The sequence below is a fragment of the Mobula birostris genome, chromosome 8, assembly GCF_030028105.1.
Source record: "Mobula birostris isolate sMobBir1 chromosome 8, sMobBir1.hap1, whole genome shotgun sequence".
In the NCBI taxonomy this organism is placed as follows: domain Eukaryota; kingdom Metazoa; phylum Chordata; class Chondrichthyes; order Myliobatiformes; family Myliobatidae; genus Mobula; species Mobula birostris.
Window position 1 is genome coordinate 170,250,140 of NC_092377.1, and position 19,077 is coordinate 170,269,216.

The following is a 19,077-nucleotide window of genomic DNA, read 5'->3' on the forward strand; positions in this document are numbered from 1 at the left end:
ATTCCTAATCATATTATGCCTGTCCAAATGTTCATAAATCCCTCCTCTCAGGAACTTCTCCATCAACTTTCCAACCACTGAAGTAAGACTCAGTGGCCTATAAATTTCCTGAGCTATCCCTACTCCCTTTCTTGAATAAGGGAACAGCATCCGCAACCCTCCAATCCTCCGGAACCTCCCCCGTCCTCATTGATGATGCAAAGATCATCACTAGAGGCTCAGCAATCTCCTCCCTTGCTTCTCACGGTAACCTGGGGTACATCCCATCCGGTCCCGGTGATTTATCCAACTTGATGCTTTCCAAAAGTTCCAGCAGCACATCCTCTTTCAAAATATCTACATTCTCAAGCTTTTCACTCCACTGCAAGTTATCCCTGCTATCACCAAGATCCTTTTCCATAGTGAATACTGAAGCAAAGTATTCATTAAGTACCTCTGCTATTTCCTCCGGTTCCATACAAACTTTTCCACTGTCACACTTGATTGGTCCTATTCTCTCACGTCTTATCCTCTTGCTCTTCACATACTTGTAGAACGCCTTGGGGTTTTCCTTAATCTTGTTGGCCAAGGCCTTCTCATGGCCCCTTCTGGCTCTCCTAATTTCAATCTTAAACTCCTTACTGCTAGCCTTATAATCTTCTAGATTCCCATCCTTACCTACTTTTTTGAACCTTTAGTAAACTCTTTTTTTCTTGACTAGATTTACAACAGCCTTTGTCCACCATGGTTCCTGTACCCTACCATCCTTTCCACGTCTCATTGAAATGTACCGACTCAGAACCCCACGCAAATATCCACTGAACATTTGCCACATTTCTTCTGTACGTTTCCCTAAGAGCATCTGTTTCCAATTTATGCTTCCAAGTTCCTACCTGATAGCCTCATATTTCCCCTTCCTCCAATTAAATATTTCCCTAACTTGTCTGTTCCTATCCCTCTCCAATCCTATGGTAAAGGAGATAGAATTGTGATCACTAGCTCCAAAATGCTCTCCCACTGAGAGACCTGACACCTGACCAGTTTCATTTCCCAATACCAGATCAAGTACAGCCTCTCCTCTTGTAGGCTTATCTACAGATTGTGTCAAGAAACCTTCCTGAACACCCCTAACAAACTCCACCCCATCTAAACCCCTTGGTCTAGGGAGATGCCAATTAATATTTGGAAAATTAAAATCTCCCACACAACAACCCTGTTATTATTACACCTTTCCAGAACCTGACTCCCTATCTGTTCCTAGATGGCCCTGTTACTATTAGGTGGTCTATATATAAAAAAAAACACCCAGTAGAGTTATTGCTAACTTCTGCCCACAGAGATTCTGTAGACAACCCCTCCATGAATGCCTCCTTTTCTGCAGCTGTGACACTATCTCTGATCAACAGTGCCACGCCCCCACCTCTTTTGTCTGCCCCCCCCCCATCCTTTCTGAAACATCTAAAGCCTGGTTCTTAAGGTAGCCATTTTTGCCCCTGCACCATCCAAGTCTCTGTTATGGCCACAACATCATAGCTCCAAGTACTGATCCACGCTCTAAGCTCATCTGCTTTATTCATAACACTCCTCGTATTAAAATAGACACATCTCAAAGCATCGGTGTGAGCGAGTCCCTTCTCTATCACCTGCCTATCCCCCCTTTCCTACTGTCTCCAAGCTTTCTCTATTTGTGAGCCAACCTCCCTTTCCTCTTTCACTTCAGTTTGGTTCCCAACCCTCAGCCATTCTAATTTAAACTCTCCCCAATAGCCTTAGCAAATCTCTACGCCAGGATATTGGTCCCCCTGGGATTCAAGTGCAACCCGCCCTTTTTGTACAGGTCACACCTGCTCCAGAAGAGGTCCCAATGATCCAGAAATCTGAATCCCTGCCCCCTACTCCAATCCCTCAGCCACACATTTATCCTCCACCTCAGTCTATTCCTATACTCACTATCACGTGGCACAGGCAGTAATCCTGAGATTACTACCTTTCAGGTCCTGCTTCTCAACTTCCTTCCTAACTCCCTGTAGTCTGTTTTCAGGACCTCCTCTCTTTTCCTACCTATGTCGTTGGTACCAATCTGTCCCACAACCTCTGGCTGTTCTCCTTCCCACTTCAAGATACCGCGGACGTGATCAGAAACATCACGGACCCTGGCACCTGGGAGGCAAACTGTCATCTGCGTTTCTTTCCTGCGTCCACAGAATCGCCTACCTGAGCCCCTAAGTATAGAGTCCCCTATCACTGCTGCCTTCCTCTTCCTTTCCCTACCCTTCTGAAACACAGGGCCAGACTCTGTGCCAGAGATGCGACCACTGTTGCTTCCCCCAGGTAGTCCCCCCAACAGTATGTTAAGGGGGACAGCCACTGGGTTACTCTCTAGTACCTGCTTTTTGCCCTTCCCTCTCCTGACTGTTACCCACTTCTCTGTCTCCTGTGGTCCTGGAGTGCCCACCTGCCTATAGCTCCTCTCTATCACTTTCTCACACTCCCTGACCAGTCAAAGATCATCGAGCCGCTGCTCCAGTTCCCTAACGCAGTCTCTAAGGAACTGCAGCTTGACGCACCTGGTGCAGATGTGGTTATCCGGGAGGCTGGGAGTCTCCAGGACCTCCCACATCTGACACCGAGCACAGAACACCGGCCTCACACACTTACTTCCTGTCCGTATTCTAAACAGATAACCTACCTCGCCTTGACCCCTTATCGCTTAAGCCATGTTGAGTCAAAGCCTTCCTACTCTGTCTCCCACTACCAACACGCCCGCTCTGTAAATCTGTCTTCTTTGTAAACTCTTCCTGCTGTTCTCACTGGTCGACCTCCATGCGCTTGCGCGGTCGTGCCCTGTTCAAACTGCTGAAGAAATAACTCGCCTTTTAAATTCTGCTCGCTTTTAAACACAATGAAGTGTTTCAAGTTTTCTGGATTGTATTTATCTTTAGCACAGAATTGATTTTTAAATTTAATTATATATTCCTGGTCTTCAAGTTAAAGTTCAGCTTATTGTCATTCAACTGTACACATGTATACTGCCAAATGAAACAATGGTCCTCTGGACCAAAGTGCACAAAGCAGTACATATAACACACACACACACACACGTACACACAACATCAAGTAATACTACCATATAGTTTAACAAACAGTATGGTGTAGTTAAGACAGAAGTTTAAAAAAGTAAACTGTATGATGCTATGCTGTTGGTTCTTCATACATGATGAAACCTGGCTGGTAGCAGTGAGTTCAGTAGTCTTGTGGCCTAGGGGAAAAAGTTATTTCCCATTCTAACAGTTCTTGGCCTAATGCTATGGTTCCACATGCTTGATGGTGGGGTGTCAGAGAGATTGTTGGAAGAATGGGAAGGATCGTGCTAAGAGCTCTGTGTACACATAGATATCTCTGATGGGTAGAAGAGAGATCCCAGTTCTTCATTCTTTCCAAAGTACTCCATTCTTTTTAAAGTTCTTTAAAACAGAAATAACTACACATAAATTACAATCTTTTAATCATTAATGATATCATCTGTTATAACTACAAATCTTGGAAATGAATCCCATAAACTCACAATCTCCATTTTTGTCTCGATAGTTTCTCGCTGGCTGTCATTTTAAGAAAATGTAGACCAGTAGCACCAAAGGATAAGTCTATGAACTGACCCATTAACACTGGATTCTGCTGGTACAAAATGTCAGTCTCAGTCCTTGAGCAACAGCCACCATATGCCAGAAATGATTCATTGTGCAAGGAATTTTAAGATACAATGCAATAAGTTCAGATGCCTAATGGGCTGTTCAGTTTTACAGACATTTATTTTGTTGTTTTTATAGACGTAGAAATTTTTCTAACATGATATTAGATACATAACATTTGATGTATTTGTTGTGCTAGCAATAATTTTTATAGTCTTATGGAACAGGAATTAATCCATCATAAATATGATGAGTTTCTATGAAGTACAAAATGATGTGACTCTGTTTTCATCCATAGGGTGCTGGTACAGATGAAGGATGTTTAATTGAAATTTTGGCTTCCCGGAATAATCGTGAAATCCAACAGATTGTTACTACTTACAAGAAGGGTATTTTCTATGTAAAAATTCTTCTGAAATATAGTTAATACTTCCTGCTAAAACCATAGAGTTGGATATTGAGTTGTGACTGAGGCGTATCTGTACTGACTTTAAATGATTGACAATTGTTGCATCAAATGAGAAACAGGTTCATCATGTAACATGAAATTTGTTAACTTAGCAGCAGCACTTCAATGCAATACATAATATAGAAGAAGAAGGAAAATAATAATAAATAAGTAAATCAATTGCAGTATATATGTATTGAATAGATTAAACAGATTCAATGTCCATTTAGGAATCAGATGGCAGAGGGGAAGAAGCTGTTCCTGGATTGCTGAGTGTGTGCCTTCAGGTTTCTGTACCTCCTTCCTGATGGTAACAGTGAGAAAAGGGCATGCCCTGGGTGCTGGAGGTCCTTAATAATGGACGTTGCCTTTCTGTGACACCGTTCCCTGAAGATGTCCTGGGTACTTTGTAGGCTAGTGCCCAAGATGGAGCTGACTAGATTTACAACCTTCTGCAGCTTCTTTCGGTCCTGTGCAGTAGCCCCTCCATACCAGACAGTGATGCAGCCCATCAGAATGCTCTCCACAGTATATCTATAGACGTTTTTGAGTGTATTTGTTGGCATACTAAATCTCTTCAAACTCCTAATGAAGTATAGCCGCTGTCTTGGCTTTTTTATAACTGCATCGATATGTTGGGACCAGATTCGGTCCTCAGAGGTATTGACACCCAGGAACTTGAAACTGCTCACTCTCTCCACTTCTGATCCCTCTACAAGGATTGGTTTGCATTCCTTTGTCTTACCCTTCCTGAAGTCCACAATCAACTCTTTCATCTTACTGACGTTGAGTGCCAGGTTGTTGCTGTGACACCACTCCACTAGTTGGCATATCTCGCTTCTGTACGCCCTCTCGACTCCATCTGAGATTCTACCAACAATGGTTGTATCATCAGCAAATTTATAAATGATATTTGACCTATGCATAGCCACACAGTCATGGGTATATAGAGAGTAGAGCAGTGGGCTAAGCACACACCCGAGGTGCGCCAGTGTTGATCGTCAGTGAGGAGGATATATTATCACCAATCCGCACAGATTGTGGTCTTCCAGTTAGGAAGCTGAGGATCCAATTGCAAAGGGAGGTTCAGAGGCCCAGGTTCTGTAACTTCTTAATCAGGATTATGGGAATGATGGTATTAAATGCTGAGCTACAGTTGATGAACAGTATCCTGACGTAGGTGTTTATATTGTCCAGGTGGTCTAAAGCCGTGTGGAGAGCCATTGAGATTGTATCTGCTGTTGACTATTGTGGCGATAGGCAAATTGCAATGGGTCCAGGTCCTTGCTGAGGCAGGCATTTAGTCTAGTCGTGACCAACCTCTCAAAGTATTTCATGACTGTAGATGTGAGCGCTACCAAGCAATAGTCGTTAAGGCAGTTCACATTATTCTTCATAGGCACTCGCACAATTGTTGCCTTTTTTAAGCAAGTGGGAGCTTCCGCCCATAGCAGTGAGAGGTTGGAAATGTCCTTGAATACTCCCACTAGTTGGCTGGCATAGATTTTCAGAGTCTTACCAGGTACTCCGGGGCCTTCCGCCTTGCGAAGTTTAAAGACAGCCTAACATTGGCCTCTGATGGTCATCAGGTGCAGCAGGGATCTTCGCAGCTGTAGTTATAGTCTCCCTTTCAAAGTGGGCGTAGAGGGCATTGAGTTCATCGGGTAGTGAAGCATCACTGCCATTCATGCTATTGGGTTTTGCTTTGTAGGAAGTAATGTCTTGCTAACCTTGCCAGAGTTGCCGTGCATCTGATGTCACCTCCAACCTCATTTGAAATTGTCTCTTCGCCCTTGAAATAGCCCTCCACAAATCATATCTGGTTTTCTGGTACAGGCCTGGGACACCAGACTTGAATGCCACAGATTTAGACTTCAGCAGACGACGTACCTCCTGGTTCATCCACGGCTTTTGGTTTGGGAATGTACAGTAAGTCTTTGTAGGCACACACTCATCCACACAGGTTTTACTGAAGTCGGAAACAACTGCAGCATACTCATCCAGGTTCGAAGATGAATCCTTGAATACAGTCCAGTCCACCGATCCAAAGCAGTCCTGTAGGCATTCTTGTGCTTCCCTTGTCCATACCACCTTGGTCCTCACTGCTGGTGCTGCAGTCTTCAGTCTCTGTCTATACTCAGGGAGTAGAACTACAGCTAGGTGATCAGACCTCCCGAAGTGAGGGTGTGGAATAGCACGGTAGGCATTCTTGATGGTGGCGTAACAATAGTCCAGTGTGTTGTTACCTCTGGTATTGCAAGTGATCTGTTGATGATAATTGCTTAGTGATTTTTTTTTCAGACTGGTCTGGTTAAAATCCCCCAAAACGATGGTAAAGGCATTAGGGTGCGCTGTTTCGTGCATTTTGATCCCACTGCTCAAATCATCTAAAGCCTGATTGACATTGGCCTGAGGTGAAATGTATACGGCTTCCAAAGTGATCTGGGAAATCTCCCGCAGTAGGTAAAATGGACAGCACAACTGCAAGATATTCCAGGTCTGGTGAGCAGAATTGGGACAGCATTGATATATTTGTGCCCCAAAAGGAGTTGATCATTAGGCATACTCCTCCTCTTCTGCTTTTGAGAGACTCTTATAGATATATCCTGACGGTGTATAGTAAACTCGTCGATCTGAATTGCTGCATCTGGTGCAGAAGGGGTTAACCAGGATTCTGTAAAACAAAGGACACACACAGTCTTAATGTCCCTCTGGTTCAGCACCCTAGCTCTGAGATCATTGAAACATAGAAACGTAGAAAATAGGTGCAGGAGTAGGCCATTCGGCCCTTCGAACCTGCACCGCCATTCAGTACGATCATGGCTGATCATCCAACTCAGAACCCTATACCTGCCTTCTCTCCATACCCCCTGATCCCTTTAGCCACAAGGGCCATATCTAACTCCCTCTTAAATATAGCCAATGAACTGGCCTCAACTGTTTCCTGTGGCAGAGAATTCCACAGATTCACCGCACTCTGTGTGAAGAAGTTTTTCCTCATCTCAGTCTTAAAAGGCTTCCCCTTTATCCTCAAACTGTGACCCCTCGTTCTGGACTTCCCCAACATCAGGAACAATCTTCCTGCATCTAGCCTGTCCGCTCCCTTTAGAATTTTATAAGTTTCAATCAGATCCCCCCTCAATCTTCTAAATTCCAGAGAGTATAAGCCTAGTCGATCCAGTCTTTCATCATTTGAAAGTCCTGCCATCCCAGGAATCAATCTGGTGAACCTTCTTTGTACTCCCTCTATAGCAAGAATGTCTTTCCTGAGATTAGGGGACCAAAACTGCACACAATACTCCAGGTGTGGTCTCACCAAGGCCTTGTACAACTGCAGTGGTACCTCCCTGCTCCTGTACTTGAATCCTCTTGCTATGAATGCCAGCATACCATTCGCCTTTTTCACCTCCTGCTGTACCTGCATGCCCACTTTCAACGACTGGTGTATAATGACACCCAGGTCTCGTTGCACCTCCCCTTTTCCTAATCAGCCACCTTTCAGATAATAATCTGTTTTCCTGTTCTTTTCACCAAAGTGGATAACCTCACATTTATCCGCATTAAATCGCATCTGCCATGAATTTGCCCACTCAGCTAACCTATCCAAATCACCCTGCATCCTCTTAGCAACCTCCTCACAGCAAACACTGCCACCCAGCTTCGTGTCATCTGCAAAACTTGGAGATGCTGCATTTAATTCCCTCATCTTAAGTCATTAATATATATTGTAAACAACTGGGGTCCCAGTACTGAGCCTTGCGGTACCCCACTAGTCACTGCCTGCCATTCTGAAAAGGTCCCGTTTATTCCCACTCTTTGCTTCCTGTCTGCCAACCAATTCTCTATCCACATCAATACCATACCCCCAATATCGTGTGCTTTAAGTTTGCACACTATCTCCTGTGTGGGACCTTGTCAAAAGCCTTTTGAAAATCCAAATATACCACATCCACTGGTTCTCTCCTATCCACTCTACTAGTTACATCCTCAAAAAATTCAATGAGATTTGTCAGATATGATTTTCCTTTCACAAATCCATGCTGACTTTGTCCGATGATTTCACCGCTTTCCAAATGTGCTGTTGTGACATCTTTGATAACTGACTCTAGCAGTTTCCCCACCAACGATGTTAGGCTAACCGGTCTATAATTCCCCGATTTCTCTCTCCCTCCTTTTTTAAACATTGAAACAATGTTTTGCAATTGATGTTGGGTATTTTTAAAAGGTTTAAAAAGAACAAATTTTAAAATTAAATAGTGGGAAATCAATATAAATTGTGCAGTATTTTGACTAATTTAGTATGGAAATATGCAAAAAATGTCTTTGTTGACATTAATGATCTCTCTTTGCTCTATAGTCATAGCAAAAGGAGCAGGATAGAAATGGGTATTTCTGCCCAATTTGTCATACCAAATATTTTCTTGCTCATCTATACAAATCCAATGTTAGCACTGTACCCTGCTATGCCTTGTCTATTTATATGTCAATCTAAATGTCTCTTTAAACAACATGGTTGTTTCTGATTTCACCACCTCCTTCAACAGTGTGTGCCAGAATCAACCATTACTTTACGGCCAAAAAAATCCCTCTCATGTCCCCTGGTGGTGGGTGTCTGGAATATGCTGCCTGGGGTGGTGATAGAGGTAGATAAGGTAGATACATTAGGGGCTTTGAAGAGACATTTGGATAGGAACATGAATGTGAGGAAAATGGAAGGATATGGACATTGTGTAAGCAGAAGAGATTAGTTCAGCTTAGTTGGCCATTTGATTATTAATTTATTTAGTTGGGATAATATTGCCTGTTTCTGTGCTGCACTGTTCTATGTTCTAAACATAATCAAGTTAAAGTTTAATTGTCATTCAACCATACATGAATATCCATGAGTAGTCAAACAAAACAGCATTCCTCTGCCAAGGTGCAAAGCACAGTGCCAACAGTCATACACAGTACAAGGCACATATAACATATAAAACAACAGTAAACCTACATTTGCACAAAAATATGCCTCCTTGTTTTTAATACTATTATCAAATGAAAGTTTATCAGCCCTATTGTTTATGCATCTTGTAATTTTATGTCTGTATATTTACATTCTCCTCCACATTTCACACACCTCCCCAGGAATGCAGGAACCCAAGGAACACAACAGCCAGTATTTATTTCCCTTGGTGAACTGCCACTTCAATTCCAATAGTAACCCATCCATTAAGTTACAATAGAATGGTTTGTTTGCAACAAAATTGGTCCTCTTGAAGATCAGTGTGGTCATCTATGCATGGAGCTGAAAAAGATGAGAGAGAGCTCAAATGAACTTGCACCTGTATGTCCTCTGGAGAGACACTGGGTCTATGGAACTGAGGCAAATGAGTACTGAGATCATGGACTGTATCCCAGTTACAGGAGAGGAGGTGTTTGTTATCTTGAGGCAAATTGAGGTGGATAAATCCTTAAGGGCTGACAAGCTGTTCCCTTGGACCTAGTGGGAGACTAATGCAGAAATGCCTCAGCAAGGACCTGGACTCACTACAATTTGCCTATTGCCACAATAGATTTTTGACAGACACAATCTCGATAGCTCTTCACATGGCCTTGGATCACTTGGACAATACAAACACCTATGTCAGGATGCTGTTATAGCTCAGTGTTTAACACCATCATTCCCACAGTCCTGATCAATAAGCTACAGAACCTAGGCCTCTGTACCTCCCTCTGGAATTGGATTCTTGACTTCCTAACCAGAAGACCATAATCTGTGAAGATTGGTTGTAAGATCTCATCCTCGCTGACGAGCAACACCAGTACACCTCAGGGATGTGTGCTCTACTTTCTCTACACCCATGACTCTGTGGCTTGGTATAGCTCAAATACTAATTATAAAATTGCTGATAATACAACCATTATTGGTAGAATCTGAGATGGAGATGAGGGCATACAGGAGCAAGATGTACCAGTTAGTTGAGTGGTGTCGCAACAACAACCTTGCATTCAAGGTCAGTAAGACCAAAGAGCTGATTGTGGACTTCAGGAAGGGTGAGACGAAGGAACACAAAGCAATCCTCACAGAGGGATCAGAAGTGAAGAGAGTGAGCAATTTCAAGTTCCTGGGTGTCAAGATCAATGAGGATCTAACCTGGTCCCAACATACTGCTGCAGCTTTAAAGGCAAGACAGAGGCTATATTTCATTAGGAGCTTGAAGAGATTCAATTTGTCACCTAAAACACTGAAACTTCTATAGATGTACCATGGAGAGCATTCTGACAGGCTGCATCACTGTCTGGTATGGAGTGCTACTTCACAGGACCAAAAGAGGCTACAGAAAGTTGTAAAATTAGTCAGCTCTATCTTGGGTACTAGGCTCTGTAGCATCCAAGACATCTTCAAGGAGCAGTGCCTCAGAAAATGACATTCATTACTAAGGACTCCCATCACCCAGGGCATCCCGCTTCTCATTGTTAATGTCAGGAGGTCCAAAAACCTGATTGCACACACTCAGCGATTCAGGAACAGTTTCTTCCCCTCTGCCATACTATTCCTAAATGGACATTGAGCCCATGAAAACTACCTCACTTTTTTCCCTTTTTTTTAAATACATATTATTTCTGTTTTTGTACTAATTTTTAATCTTATATATATTTCCTGTAATTTTAAGGGCCCTGATAGAGTTATTTAAAATGTCTTTAACTGTGGGTGAGAGGACTGGTGGATAGCTAACGTTGTTCTATTGACTGAGAAAGGCTCAAAAGCCAGGAAGCTTCAGGTCACTGATCCTGACGTCAGTAAATTATTGGAAGGTAGTGAAGTGACAAAATATATTCAGTGGCCGCTTTGTTGGATGTAGGAATGGAAAGCGATGTTGACTTCTGCCACTGTAGCCCATCTGCTTTAATATTTGACATGTTGTGCATTAAAAGATTCTCTTCTGCACGCCACCACAGTAACACACAGTTATTTGAATTACTAACACCTTCCTGTCAGCTTGAAGCCACCAGGCCATTCTCCTCTGACCCCTCTCATTGACAAGGCATTTTCATCCACAGAGCTGCCACTCACTGGATGTTTTTTGGGGGTTTTTTTGTACCTTTCTCTGGAAACCTCTCGAGACTGTTGTGGGTGAAAATCCCAGGAGATCAGCAGTTTCTGAGATACTCAAATCACCGCTTCTGACACCAACAATCATTCCACGATCAAAGTCACTTGGATCACATTTCTTCCCATTTGATGTGAACTATAGCTGAACCTCATGACCATGTCTGTATGCTTTTATGCATTGAGTTACTGCCACATGATTGGCTGATTAGATACTTGCATTAACAAGCAGGTGTATCGAATAAAGTGACCATTGAGTGTATAAGTATTTAGATAGGCAGGCCTGATTAGGAATACTCAATGGGGCTTTCTGCATAGTAGGTCTTGTAATCTACGCAATTCTGTAGATTTTTTTGAGGAGGTTTCAAAGAATGTGGTTGAAGGAAAGGCAATGAATGTTATCAACATGGAGTAGTGGATTGTTGCCTCTGGTTGGAAGACTAGTGGTGTGCTGCAGGGATTGGTGCTGATTCCATTGTTACTGTCATCTATATCAATGATCTAGATGATAATGTAGTAAACTGGATCTACAAATTTGTGGATGACACCATGATTGGGGGTGTAGTCTTCCTTGCTGTCAACTATCAAAGCTTGCAGCAGGATCTGGACCAGCTGGAAAAATGGGCTAAAAAATGGCAGATGGAATTTAATGCAGACAGATGTGAGGTGCTACACTTTGGGAGGATAAACTAGGGTAGAACTTGCAGGGTGAATGGAAGGCCTGAGGTATGTGGCAGGACAAGGGGATCTGGGAATACAGATCCATAATTCCTTAAAAGTGGTGTCACAAGTACACTCAGGCCCCGCTTAACGCTGAGAATGTGTTCCTCGGAAGTGGAAATCAGTGTTATGTAGGGTCATTATAACATTACATAAATGGATATGTGTGCCTGATATGTAAAAATGAAACCTGAGATGTATGACATATTATTTTATTATACACAGTAACTTGTGGAGTAACAAACACACAAATAGGGCCTAACCGTACATCAGTGGAGCAGCAACACATCGCAACAGCAGCCGAGGGAAGCAGGTGGTGATTACATTTTAGAGGAGGGACCAGACTCTGGGTCCTCCTCTAACTTTGCCTTCTTCAAGTAGATGTCAAGATTTGACTGCCTTTTTTTAATTTTCCTCTCATGAAGCAGTTCTCAGTAGCAGGAAATCATGTTGAGAATGCCTCTCTTTGTGTTCTTGCTTCCCTTCCAGTAAAGGTCAGTATCAATGAACATCGCAAATTTCAAAGAGGTGCCAACATCAACCTGAAGCTGACCAGCTTCCAAATACCATATCACTTGCAGTTTCACATCCATACTAATGTTTTTCCAAGACATCTTGGATGTACTGCCCTCACTGGAAGTTGCAGGCCGTTTTCCAGACACTATGGTTGAAAATATTGGAATAAATTGGCGAGGGAGCAAGAACATTTACACACGCGGGGGAGGCAGAGATTGATCTAATACGTGATTGGCTCTGAGTGGCTCAGAGCGTATGTAAAGCGCTCTCATTGGCTAATTGAATGTTTACTATAATGTCTGTCACTCTTGAGGAAGTGTTAAGTATTGTTTAGAATGAAATTATGGTTTTTTAAAAAAATCAATAAAGAATTGAATAACTGTGCTATAACGAATCAGCGCTATGAGGGGTCTGAGTGTAGTTGGGGTGGTAAAGAGAGTTTTTGGTGTGGGTGAGGCCAAATTTAGAGTACTGTATGCAGTTCTGTTCACCTATCTACAGGACAGATGTTAATGAAAGGGGTATCTTATGGAGATGTACAAAATTTGAAGCATATAGATAGGGTAAGTACATATTTTTTTCTCCTGAGGTTCATTGAGACGAGAATTAGAGATTATGGTTTTGGCGTGAAAGGTGAAATATATTTAGGGGTATCTAAGAGGGTGGTGAGAATGTGGAATAATCTGAGCGGAAATAGTAGAGAAGGGTTCAATTGCAACATTTAAGAGACATATAGGTACATGGATGTGGGGGGTTTGGAGAGCTATGGTTTGTATGTCGGTAAATTGGATTTAGGATCAAAATGGGTCAGCACAGTGTAGATGGCTAAAAGGGCATGTTTCTGTGCATTAGTGCTGTATGTGACTCTGACCATATCAGTGTAGAACTGGAGTAGTACATTGGTCACACTGGGTAAAGATAGCTGATCTCCGTTCCTGAAATGGAAGGAAGGGTGATTATGAAAATATAAGTTTTGTGGTTACTGTGACTAAGGCCAGTTTTCCTGAATTCCAGATTATTTCAATTCACTGAATTTGCACCCCATGGCTCATGTAGTGAGATTTGATCTTGCATCTCTGTATTGCTGATCCAGGTCTCTGGATTACTAGCCTGGCACTTTTAACTACTTTAACTTGGTTTCCTGAAAGAAATAACTGAGCTGAGAGGGTGATAGAAGGATTTGAACATTTGAATTGAATTTGTTTTAAAGACACGATTTGGTGTTTGATTGGTTGCCCTGAACAATGGTTTCTGTCATTAGGGAAATGGATTTTGTTCTGTTTCCTTTGTTTTTGGCTTCTATATTACTTGTAGTTAACTAATGATTGGAATCTTATTCTTTCAGAATTTGGCAAGAGTCTGGAGGATGATATCTGTGGGGACACTTCTCACATGTTCCAAAGAGTGCTGGTGTCCCTAGCAACGGTAAGGAAGTGATTCTAGTGCTTGCTGTAGTCACTGCTTGCACAGCTGTGTCAATGTTGCTGCTTTGTGAACAACTTCAGAAATTCAAATGTTAGCGTTGAAAAGGTGTTTTCTGGATCCAGTAAAAATATAAATATGTCCACTATGTGGTTAACCTCTAACAGGTTTGAAGAAAGCATGGACAAGGGTTTGATTCACAATATGAAAGTTATCTGTTATGTTTTTCTCTTATTTATATTTGCAGACTCTGATCTGAATTGAAAATTGCTCTTTATCACTTTTAGAATTAGTTGCTTTCCAAATTCACAATTCCTATCATATTTATAATTCTGTGTGTCTGATTATCTCTTTGGACTGTTATTAAAGATGCGCTTAAAAACAGAAGATTCTGGAAACACATGGAAAATTTGGCAATATCTGTGGAAGGAGAAAGAGTTAATATTTCAGGATGATATCAACTGTTTCTCTTTCCACAAACATTCCTGACTTGTTCATTTCCAATATTTTTCAAAATTTATTTCAAGGTTGCAGTATCAGTGTTTTTTTTTTCATTTTTCAATTCTTGGTGGAAATCATGATGCATGAAGACCAGCGTTGCACCCAAAGCGATCTGTAAGGTCAAATCTTCCAAATTTCCTCCGTTTCCCCTTCCGCATTAGGGAAAGTTGAGCTACAGCTTTGTTACTCTATGCTCACTAATTCTAACCACAAAGGTTTGAGGATCAGTATGGTTATTCTTGCCCTGACTTTTAACATTTCTTTCTATGTTGCTGACTTGAGTGGAACTAAGTATTTTGCTCAGAGAAAGATGCACACAAGAGACTGCAGATTCTGGAATCTGGAACAACAAAACAACCTGCTAAGGATCAAGAGACCAAACAAAGCGATGAAGGGAGAACAATGGATGTGGTGTACTGTGGGTTTTAGTGAGATGTTCAACAAGGTTCATTAAGGAAGCAAGGGATCCTGGGAAACATGTCTCTGTGCCTCTGTCTCTCACAGATGACTTGGATGAGGAAGCGGAAGGGAGGGTTAGATGACTTGATGTTTGGTGGTGTTGTGGGCAGTCTAGATGGTTGTTGTAGGTTACTATGGGGCATTGAGAGCATAGATAGATACTTGATGATTGATCCCAAAGGAAATTACAGAGTCACAGTAATATTACAAGTGCACAGATACACAATATGAGAAGAGAACTAAGAAAGAATTTAAAAAAAAAAAAAAAAAAACAGGTTAACTCAAACAGTCTAACAGGAGGGGGTTATCACTTCCTGGCTATAGGTTGACTCATTATAGAGCCTAATGGCCAAGCATAAGAATGACCACCTACAGTGCTCTTTGGAACAGCACAGTTGTCTTAGTCTGTTACTGAAAGTGTTCTTCTGTTCAGCCCATTTGGCATGCAGAGGGTGAGAAACGTTGTCCAGAATTGCCTGGATTTTCTGTAGGGTCCAATGTTCTACCACCGCCTCCAGTGTGTCCAGTTTGACTCCTGTAATGAAGCCAGACTTTCTAATCAGTTTACTGAGCCTGTTGGCATCTCCATTGTTGATGCTATTGCCCCAGCACACCACCGCATAAAAGATTAAACTGGCAACAACAGACTTGTAGAGGCCTGCATACTCCAAAGGGCCTCAGTCTCCTCAGAAAGTAGAGAAATCAAAGAATATGATCCTCACCTTGCTGCCCTGCTTATCCAGATGGGAGCTGGCTCTGTTCAGCAGGTAGGTGACAGCATCGTCGACTCCACTGTGCTGCTGGTAGGTGAACTGCCAGGAATCGAGGGCTGATCTGACCAGGTCAGAGGTGAGCTAGGACTGGCCTCTCTAGGGTCCTCATGATGTGTGAGATCAGGGCCACTGGACGATAGTCATTCAAGAGTTTTGGTTGGCCCTTCTTGGGTAATGGGACCACAGATGATGTTTTCCACACAGTCAGGACCCTTTCCAGGCTGAGACTCAGATTGAAAATGCGCTGGAGAACTCCACACAGCTGCTCAGCACACTCCTTCAGGACCTTGGGGTTCACACCATCCGGTTCCAATGCTTTGCTCTGTCTGAGTTTTCCCAGAGCCCTTCTCACCTTCTCAGTAGTGAAGGTGAGTCCATGATGGCTGGGGAGCTGGTGGAAGGTGGGGGCTGCGGGAATTGTAGATCGGAACAATAGCAGTTGGTCTGTGGAGGTGTGGATGGTAGATGCAGGGCAAGAAGGGGATGTAGACAGTGGTAGTCTGTGTTGTTCATCCACTTGTTGGATTGGAGAGGTGAGGACAGAGGAGGTGAGGCAGTGTTGCTGATGGAGTGTTAGGTGCCTCAGCACCTGGACTGGTGTGCTCAGGGAGGTGTGAACAGGAGGTCAATTGTCAAACCTATTGAAGTGTTGGTTTAACTCATCAGCCAATTCATGGCTGCATTCTGAGGCTCTACAGCTAGGCCTTGCCAAACCTGCTGTGTGCTACTCTACCTGAACTTGTTCTGCAGCTCTCTCCTGTATTCCTCTTTAGCCACCTTGATCTTCTCCTTTAGCTCCCTCTGCACATGTTTCAATTTCTCCCTGTCTCCTGATCTAAAGGCTCTCTTTTGTGGTTGAGAAGAGCCTTCAGATCACTGGTGACCCATGGTTTGTTGGTAGGGAAGCAGCGAATAGTCCTTGATGGTATTAAAATGTCCACACAGAAACTGATGTAGCCAGTGATGCAAGCAGTAAGTCCAATAATGTCCTCCCCATTTGGTTCATAAAGCGCATTCAAGTCAGTAACCTCAAAATAGCCCTTCAAGGCCCCAATGGCCTCTAGAGACCATTTCTTTACTCTCTTGATAGCTAGCTGTTAATGTACTTTGGGTTTATACAAGGGCATGAGTTGAACCAGGTTGTCATCTGATCTTCCAAGTTGGAGGACAGCCATGGAGCTGTATGCATCTTTAATAGTTGCATTCAAGGGATACAGTGTTTTATTTTTGCTTGTATGCTGACTGGGATTGATAAATGGCAGATGGATTTCAATCTGGAGAAGTGTGAAGTGATGCACTTTGGAAAGTTGACCTTGAATGTGGAGTACAAAGTTAGGATTCTTAGCAATGTGTAGAAAGAAGGGATTTGGGGTACGAGTCCATAGATTCCTTAAAGTTGGCCTTTGTTTGGGGGATTAAATTCAAGAGCTGCGAGTTATTGTTGCAGCTCTATAAAACTCTGGTTGGTCCACCCTTGCGGTATTGTATTCAGTTCTCAGCACCTCAGTATAGGAAATTTGGAAGCGTTCGAGAGGTGTAGAGGAGATTTATCAGGATGCTGCGTGGATTAGGGAAAATGTCTTATGAGAAAAGGTTGAAAGCGTTATGTTTTTGTTTTTGCATTGGAGCAAAGAAGGAAAAGAGTTGGCAATAGGAGTGTAAAAGAGGGAAAAAAGGCATAGATAGAGTCGGCAGCCATAAGTGCATGGAAGTCACTGCAATCGGGGAGTGGTTGGTACAAGCAGATACATTAGGGATATTTAAGACTGTTTTAGATAGACACGTGGATGCTAGATAACTAAAGGGCTAGATAAGAGGAGAAGGTTAGATTGATCTTGGAGTAGGCTAATAGGTTGGCAAATCATGGCAGAAGGTCCTATTCTATGTTCTGATTGTTGATCACCAGGAGGGAAGAGGAATTGTTGCCTAGACCTATTTCCTCTTCCCCACAAGTGTTGCTCAGTCTGTTGAGTTCTCAAGCAGATTATTTGTTACGCCAGCTATTTTTTTTCATAGCACAGAAACAGGCCTTTCGACACATCTAGTCCATGCAGAATTATTAATCTGCCTAATCCCGTCAACGTGCATACTCCTGTCATCCATGTACTCATCCAACTTTTTCTTAAATGTTAAAGTAGAATCCACATCCATCACTTCCACTAACAGCTCGCTCCACACTCTCACTGCCCTCTGAGTGAAGAAATTCCCCCTCATGTTCCCTTAAACATTTCACCTTTCACCCTTAGCCCATTACCTTTAGTTCTAGTCTCACTCAACCTCAGTGGAAAAAGTTTGCTTGCATTATCTATACCCGTAATAATTTTATATACTTCTATCAAATCTCTCCTCATTCTTCTACACTCCAGAGAATAAAGTCCGAACTTATTCAACTTTTCCCTCAAGTTCTCAAGTCCTGGCAACATCCTTGTGAATTTTCTGTGTACTCTTTCAATCTTATTGACATCTTTCTGGTAGGTAGGTGACTAAATCTGCAAACAATACACCAAATTAGGCCTTATCAATGTTTTGTACAACTTCAATGTAACATCCTAGCTCTTATACTCAGTATTTCGTTTTATGAAGGCCAATGTTCCAGAAGGTTTCTTTATGACCCTATCTATCAGTAATGCCTCTTACATAGATTATTGATCTGTATTCCCAGATCCCTCTGTTCTTCTGCAATCGATGCCCTACCCCTCACTGCAAGTCCTATCCTGGTTGGTACTCCAAAAGTACCTCACACTTACCTGCATCAAATTCCATTTTTCCAGATGGTCGAGATCCTGATGCAAGCTTTGATCCTCTTTCTTGCTGTTCACTACACCACCAGCCTTGGTTTCATCTGCAAATTTGTTGATCCAGTTTACCATACCATCATCCAGATCATTGCTATACGTAGATCACAAACGGCACCAATCCCTGCGGCACACCGTTAGTCACAGGCCTCCAGTCAGAGAGGCAACCATCTCCTACCACTCTCTGGCTTCTTCCATGAAGCCAATGTCGAATCCAATGGACTACCTCACCCAGAATGCCGAGCCACAACTTCCTTTGGAGGTGCCTCACTTGTTAAGACCTTTATTCCCACAGCACAGTAATCAACCAAGCAGTCTCCAAAACAGTCCTCTCACGTGAGACAACACTTCACGTGCAAATCTGTTGTGGTCCTTAATTAAATGCCAAGGGCAAATCATGCTTGACTAATGTATTGGAGTTTTTCGAGGATGTAACCAGGAAGATAGACTTTCAGAAGGCATTTGATAAGGTACCACATAGGAGATTGGTGGGTAAAATCAGAGCTCATGGCATTAGGGGGAGGATATTGGCATGGATAGAAAACTGGCTGGCAGATAGAAAGCAAAGGGTGGCAGTGAATGGGTGTTTCTCGGAATGGCAGGTGGTGACTAGTGGGGTGCCACAGGGCTCGGTATTGGGACCACAGCTGTTTATGATTTATGTCAATGATTTAGAGGAAGGCTT

The 19,077-nt window shown here is 42.7% G+C and overlaps 1 protein-coding gene across 2 annotated transcripts in view; it reads left to right on the plus strand.

The window, feature by feature from the left end:
• The window catches only part of LOC140201961 (annexin A4-like), a 116,555-nt gene that overhangs the window by 63,442 nt on the left and 34,036 nt on the right, over positions 1–19,077 (plus strand). For both annotated transcript variants that reach the window (XM_072266830.1, XM_072266829.1), the window contains 2 exons: positions 3,967–4,057; positions 13,788–13,867. In XM_072266830.1, coding sequence (XP_072122931.1) covers positions 3,967–4,057; positions 13,788–13,867 — 171 coding nt within the window. The remainder of the gene's footprint in view (positions 1–3,966; positions 4,058–13,787; positions 13,868–19,077) is intronic.